A 7,591-nucleotide genomic window follows, 5' to 3' on the forward strand; every position below is an offset into this window, starting at 1 on the left:
TAACGAAAAGGTCGGTGGTTCTAACTCACCAGCTGCTTCACGGGAGGAAGATGTGGCAGTATGATTACAGCCTTGAAAACCCTATGGGGCAGCTCTACTCTGTCCTATAAGGTTGCTATTAGTCAGAATTGACTCAAAGGCAATAGGTTTGGTTTTGATTTATAGTGTTTTATACCTGCTTATCATCTTGATAATGCCAGAATTTAGAGAATGGCTAAGTATCTCTATATAAGAAATATCTCTTTATAACAAACATCAGAACCCTTGCAATACAGTTGTTCTAAAGTGGTATCTTGAGAAAATAGTAGAAAGTTTCCATGGTGATGAAAGCAGTTCCTTGGAGTAGACTTGAAATGTAAAATAAAACAACTACCAGTGTTGTAACTTTTGGACTTTTATTTGTTCCTTAGGCATGATTTTATTATTAGACTTAAGACATTATTATTGTGTTAATGTAAACAGTGGTTTGGGAGGCAGGGAGCAACGTTTTGAAATGTAGACCTTGAAAAGGATATCTCTGTCCATGTGTCATTAGTTGTATCTGCTGCAGTGGAGGTAACCATGTGAAGAGTAAGTATAGTTAGGTAGCCAGGAGGAGCATCTGATGGAGATCTGGGTTCTGGGCCCTGCTTTGTCACTTAGCAGTTACGTGTTTTGAGGCAAGTGAATTACCTCTTTAGGCCTCAAGTTCCCTTTTCTGTAGATAGAATACTATAACCTTGTGATTTTTTGGGTCAACTTCATTGAATTATAATTTACATTCAATTAAATGCCCACATTTTAAGTGTACAGGTAGTCCCTGACTTACAACGAGGTAGGATGAACCACACTTAATGACTGTTCTTTTTTTTTTTTTTGGTGCATCTTATGATTAGTAATGTGTATGTATTAAAATATATTTGTAAGTTTATAAGTAATGTTTGCAATATGGAAAAATAAAACATTTTTGTTTACAAAACCAAAGGTGACTTTTTTTTTTTTTTTGGGTTTTTTTTTTTTTGTACATCTTATGATTAGTAATATGTACTACATACAGTGTTGCAGTGCATAATTTGCTGATGTTATCATTCTCATGCCAACCCCTAAAGACAAAGATTGGATTTATAAAGATGCTGATAATAGAAGGCAATAATAATGAAAACTTAAAAAAAAAAAAAGAGACATTCAACTTAACGTTAGAACCGACTTACGACGGAGTCATTGGAATGAAACCCTGTTGTAAGTCGGGGACTACCTGCACAGTTCAATGGCTTGTCAGTTGATTACAACATTTTCATCACCCCAGAAAGTTCTCTTATGCCCCTTTGCAGTCAGTCCCTGCACCCCTGTTAACTACTGATCTGATTTTTATTACAAAAGATTAATGTTGCTGGTTTTAGAGCTTCATATGAATGGAATCTTACTCTTTGTGTATGTGTCTGGCTTTTGCTTACATAATGTTTTTTAGATTCATCCATGTTGTTGCATGTATTGTATCAGTGATACGTTCTTTTTTATTTTGGGGTGGTATTCCATTGTACCATGAGACATGATTTTCACTAAGATTAATTGAGACAATGCTTGTAAAGTATGTAACATGGTGCCTGGCATATACTAAGTGTTCAGTAAATGTTAACTTAAAAAAAAAAGGTTAAATATGTGGCGTTTATCATATGCCAATTACACCTCAGTAAAACTATTTAAAAAAAAAAGCCTAGGACTAGTAGGCTAGAGACAAAGGTCTCTGTAGGTGGTTTATATAGAGTGTGTACTCTAGACCCATAGTCATTTAAAAGAACATATTCACATAAACTGTTATGTAAATGTGTAAGCTATATTATTTTGCTATGGAATAACTTAAGAAAGGGCATTAACATGGTATTGGAGTCTAGATCAAGGGTTAGCAGACTTTTTCTTAAAGTGCCAGATTGTAAATATTTTAGATTTGCAGACCATGCGGTTTCTGATGCAATTACTCTGCTGTAGTGCAAAACCCATAGACAATAGATAAATGAATGAATGTGGCTATGTTCCAATAAAACACTTTTTATAAAAATAACAGCAGACCTGCAGGCCACAGTTTGCTGACCCTGGTGTGGATAATAAATGTAGTGGATAAGTTAGCACAATATGTTGCCAGATAATATTTATAAGTGGTGCTTTAGCAGCAAAATGCTAGCCAGGCTACCTTTATTAAGCTGAGGCTTTATAAAATCTCTAGTTTTGGAAATTCGTTTCTATGAGTTATATGACTTTTGTTTTACAGCCATCTGTGAGAAAGACACACTGCAGTGGTAGGAAACACAAAGAGAATGTGAAAGACTACTATCAGAAATGGATGGAAGAGCAGGCTCAGAGCCTGATTGACAAAACAAGTACGTTTCAGTCTCCTGTTGTGATGTGGGAGAATGGTCCCATTCTTTCTCATCCCTGTCTCTCTATTGTTTTTCACAGAAGCAACTCATTCTGAATGAAATTAGGGGCATTTGGACATGTTGAATAAAAGAAGTGGAAGGTCATTGGTTTCCCAGGGATACAGGAACACATTGAAATTAATTATTGAGGATAGAGCAATCAGATATTGGTTAAGCTGGAACACAGAGCAGAAAAGAATCAAGTTGCCTAATATTTACTCTATACACACAGACCAAATTTTGCAGCAAATTTATGTAAAACTCTTTTTGTAGTGTTCCATAGTTTTTAGAACTATTTTCCTGTTATAACAGGAAAAGGCATGGCATGGGATTATAGTTCTGTCTAAATACTTTGAGAGACTTCACTTGAGTTTCTTAATTCCTTGTTGTCCTGACAAAGAAAACTGGCCAAAAAGACTGATGTGTCCCAATAGTCTGGATATGTTTGGTACCCCTGTTGCACATGCCATACTCTTGTTAATTAGGAACATTTTTGTTGTTCAGGCTAATTGGGTCCAAGACACTGACAGGGAAGGATGCTGCATTTCTACTTTAGATCTTCTTGTTATATTTGAACATGACCTTCTTTAATCATTCATTGTACCCAGAGCTGGCAGGCAAATATGGACTTTGTGATTTGATTTTTAAAAACCAGAAATATTTATTATGCAAAATTTCAAAGTAGAAACAAGTTTAATGAATGATCCCCCTTCTCCTCCATCACCCAGCTGCAGCAGTTACCCACTCATGGTCAGTCTTGTTTTATTTATACCAAGGTTCTCAACCTTGGCACTATTGACATTTTGGATCAGATAATTCTTTGTTTGGGCTTTGAGGGGGCTGTCCTGTGCATTATAGGATGTTTAGCAGTGTCCCTGGCCTCTACCCAGTAGATGCCAGTAGCAAACCCCAGTTGTGACAACCAAAAATGTCTCCAGGCATTGTCCAGTGTCCCCGGGGGAGGTGGGGAGGGGAATTGCCCCAGTTGAGAACGACTGAATACCTTCATCTACTCCCTCTCCCCTCCTAGATTATTATGGAATAAATCTCAGACGTCCCATTTGTTTGCAAACATGATTATGATGTAATCTTTTTTCCCCCCCCATTCGAAAAGATGTTAGAAATTTTTTGGCATTAAAAGGTTAGTATTACATTCTCTTACTTATTTTCCATATGCATCAAAATAATTTAGGATGTGTAAACGTTTTTAATGAAGGACTTTTGGAGGAGAGGAGGCGAGCCCTCAGGGACACACCTTATGATGTCCATGATTCTGTTGACATTGAGTCTGCTACTGAGACAGCAGTTTAGCCTCTCTCCCTTTAGTCTTTACCAACTGTCCTCCTACACCGGGTATGGGAGATGCCTTTTTGATTGCAGAAGGCCCTTATTCCAGGCACAGGTTCTATTCAGAGGCAAATGAATAACACTCGTAAATCTCCACTCTAGGTCATTCTTTTTGAATCTGGTTCTCATGAATTATCAGCGATTGACCTGAGTCATTTGACCACCTTTGTACTAGTTTTGGAGTATAATGGAGTATTCCTAGGCTGCTGACAGCACTGAATTGGGAAGGGTTTAGGTTCAGAAATAGACTTTGGGAGTGTGTATTTGAGTATTTATTTGTGACTCCCTTCTAAAGCCAAATATCAGGTTCTCTTGTTTCTATCATAAACTCATTTGTGCCTCGTATTATCTGATTAAAAGTTGATTGTATCAGACTTTTCTTTTAAGATCATAACTTCTTTGGGCCATCTTTGTTTATTCCACATCTCCTAGCTCAGTGCATTAATTTTAAAACTGGTAAACTAAAATTGTATATTGTTTTGACTCAGTACAGCATACATAGGAGGGATAAGTTTCATACAGCTTGGCCTTTGGCATGTATCACATATTTTTCAAACAAAACTGCGAATGACTAAACCAATTAATTGCCATTTTAGCTGGTGAATATGGAAGTTTGGTTTAAAAATCATAGAGGCCATGATGTAGTAACTAGATGAATACTTGTTAGAGTGAAATAATTTGGAACTGTTAAACATTTAAAAGAAAGTAGTTATTACAGTAAATGGGTTGTTGAATTGTTATTCATTGTACGTTGTTTTTCTCTTCCCCTCATCCAAAGCGGCTGCATTTCAACAAGGAAAGATACCTCCTACTCCATTCTCTGCTCCTCCTCCAGCAGGGGCGATGATCCCACCTCCCCCCAGTCTCCGTAAGTTTAAAGTTCTTTAAGATTATTTTAAATTACAGAGAATGCAACAGAGAGTCCCTGACGGAACAGGAGAAAAGTAGGGTGCAGAACTCAAATTCTAGTAAAAAGACCAGACTAATTGGTTTAACTGAGACTGGAGGGACCCTGGAAGACATGGCCCCTGGACTCTCTGTTGGCCCAGAGCTGAAACCACTCCTGAGGCCAACTCTTCAGACAAAGATTAGACTGAATTATGGGACATAAAGTGATACTCTTGAGGAGTGTGCTTCTTAGCTGAGGTAGATACATGAGACTAAATGGGCAGATCATGTCCAGAGGCGAGATGAGAAGGCAGAGAGAGTCAGGAGCTGGTTGAATGGACACTGGAAATCCGAGGTGGAAAGGAAGAGTGTGCTGTCACAGTATAGGGAGAGCAACTAGGGTCACATAGCAATGTATGTATAAATTTTTGTATGAGAAACTGACTTGAACTGTAAACTTTCACTTAAAGCACGCACACTAAAAAAGATTATCTTAAAGTATCTCACAGTTGGCTTTCAAATGCTCATTGAACTAATACATAGGTAGTAGTAGAAAACAACTTTGTAAGTATAGTTTCTGGAAAAGCTTTAAAGTTAACTTTTGATTGCATCATTATTAGGATGTTGTATTTGTGGTATCCCAAGTGTGAGTCTGAGACAGATTCAAATGGAAAGGGCAGAGACAGATTCAGATGGAAAGGGCAGATGAGCTAATATATGAGATAGGTGTTGTTAGGTGCATTAAATTATTTACTGCTGTGCATTCAGTATTGGATGATTGAAATCACTGACAAACTCCTCAGTCTTTGCCCCTATTTTCTAACCCACCTAACATCAATGTATATATCTTGTGAAAGATAAGAATTGGGTAGTTGAAAGTAGAGAGGATCTAAGGCCTCTGCTCTCTGGGAAGGTTTGTTGTTTCTACATGGCACAGAGGAGGAGATGGAGTACCAAGCCGTAAGTTCTTTGGCTGTCCTGAAAAGGTTCAGATTGAAATTCAGCTCAGAGACCTAAACTCAGTCTTGCAAGTAATCATGAGTATACATTAGGCTGTTTGAAATACTTGCCCACTTATGTGGGTGGGAACCCTATGGGGCAGTTCTGTTCTGTCCTGTAAGGTCACTGTGAGTTGAAATCGACTCAACAGCAATGGGTTTGGGTTTGGTTTGGTAATCTGGGTGGGAGGTCCCTGATTGGTGCAAAACGTTAAGTGCTCAACTACTAGCCAACAGGTTGGTAGTTCAAACCCACCCAGACGTGCCTTGGAAGACAGGCCTGGCATCTGCTTTTGAAAGGTCACAGCCTTGAAAGCCATATGGAACAGCTCTGCTCTGCACACATGGGGTTGCCATGAGTTGGAATCAACTTACTCAATAGCAGCTAACACCACCAACAATGAAGGTGGGAGGGGACAATGGTGGTTCTGTGGTCGAGGTCTCACCTCCTATGCAGGAGACCCGGGTTGAATTCCTGGCCAGTACACCTCAATCCCAGCCACTGCCTGCCTGTCAGTCAGTGGAGGCTTGTATGTTGCTATGATGCTAGACAGATTTCAGTGGAGCTTCCAAACTAAAACAGACTAGGAAGAAAGGCCTGGTGATCTACTTTCGAAAAATCAGCCGGTGAAAACCCTGTGGATCACAGCAGTATTGATCACATTGTGCATAGCGTGGCTGGCTCAACAACAGCTAACAACAACAACGCAGGTGGACCACTAATGACCTGCCAAGCCCTTCATGGTGTGCACCACTCTGGACTTAGTCAGACCTTACCCCAACCAACTCCCCAGGTCACCTCTCCCTCTCTCACCCCACCCCAGCTGATTGGCACTCATTCCATTATTTTTAATAACGTATGAAAGTACCATAATTTACCTCATCCTTTTCTTACTGTTGTATGTTTGTTCCTAATTTTTATTATAAATGATACTGTTAGGAATATCCAGATCTGCATGTAAGCCTCTGTATTTCCAAAGAATCTTTTAAATCTAGGTTTTGATTCTTTTAAAAAAGACTTGAAATTAGCTTAAGTTCATTAGCTCTCTGTCAGGAGCTCTATAAATCTACAGAAGGTACAATCCTTTTTTGGTGGTAGTGGTTGTTAATTACAGTTACTTGGGATGTTTTTTAACGTGGGGAACCTGACTTCATTACCCTTCTATCTGGAAGGCTTGCTCTTGCTTTTTAGTCATAAAGTAACTAGAGTTTGTGACATACTATTTTTGTAGATCTGCTCTTATAAAAGACTCTACAAGAGGCTTATTGTTACAGAATCTGGACCAGTTCATGAGACCTTATTGTTTTATTAAGAAGAGTAAAATGTCAGTATTTAAGCATACTTTAACCCCAAGCTCCATTATTTATTTCAGCGGGTCCTCCTCGTCCTGGGATGATGCCAGCACCCCATATGGGGGGACCTCCCATGATGCCAATGATGGGCCCTCCTCCTCCTGGGATGATGCCAGTGGGACCTGGTAAGTTTGGATCTTTTTCCTTCTAGTATGCACCATTGTGTTTTGGTTTTTCCAGTTAAATGGAATTTTTAATGAGCCGTCTAAATATATTGTTGCAACAAATTAAATTTGATGAATCTTTAATAATAAAGAAAAACAAAAATTTGTTTATCAGTATAATTCGATAGTATCCAAAGACTTGTGCTTCTAAAAACAGAAAAAAGTTGCCTTTTTATTTCTTCCCCTTTTCTATTTCCTTGCCTCATCCTGACTTTTGTCTCTTATAAGGAGCTCTGGTGGCAAAATGGTTAAGTGCTTGGCTGCTAACCAAAAGGTTAGCGGTTTGAACCCACCAGCTGTTCGTTGGGAGAAAAGACCTGGCAATCTCTCCCATAAAGATTATATAGCCTACGAGACCCTATGGGGCAGTTCTACTCTGTCCTGTGGGGTTGCTATGAATTGGAATCAACATTTATAATGAAGAGAAGGCTAGGTGAATTTGTTCTAG

The 7,591-nt window shown here is 38.8% G+C and overlaps 1 protein-coding gene across 1 annotated transcript in view; it reads left to right on the forward strand.

Moving 5' to 3' along the window:
* The window catches only part of SNRPC (small nuclear ribonucleoprotein polypeptide C), a 13,885-nt gene that overhangs the window by 3,407 nt on the left and 2,887 nt on the right, over positions 1 to 7,591 (forward strand). Inside the window, exons 3-5 of the mRNA XM_004389835.2 lie at positions 2,246 to 2,354; positions 4,519 to 4,608; positions 7,000 to 7,104. Of these exons, the coding sequence (XP_004389892.1) occupies positions 2,246 to 2,354; positions 4,519 to 4,608; positions 7,000 to 7,104 (304 nt within the window). The remainder of the gene's footprint in view (positions 1 to 2,245; positions 2,355 to 4,518; positions 4,609 to 6,999; positions 7,105 to 7,591) is intronic.

Source organism: Trichechus manatus, unplaced genomic scaffold (genome assembly GCF_000243295.1).
Source record: "Trichechus manatus latirostris isolate Lorelei unplaced genomic scaffold, TriManLat1.0 scaffold00261, whole genome shotgun sequence".
NCBI lineage: Eukaryota > Metazoa > Chordata > Mammalia > Sirenia > Trichechidae > Trichechus > Trichechus manatus.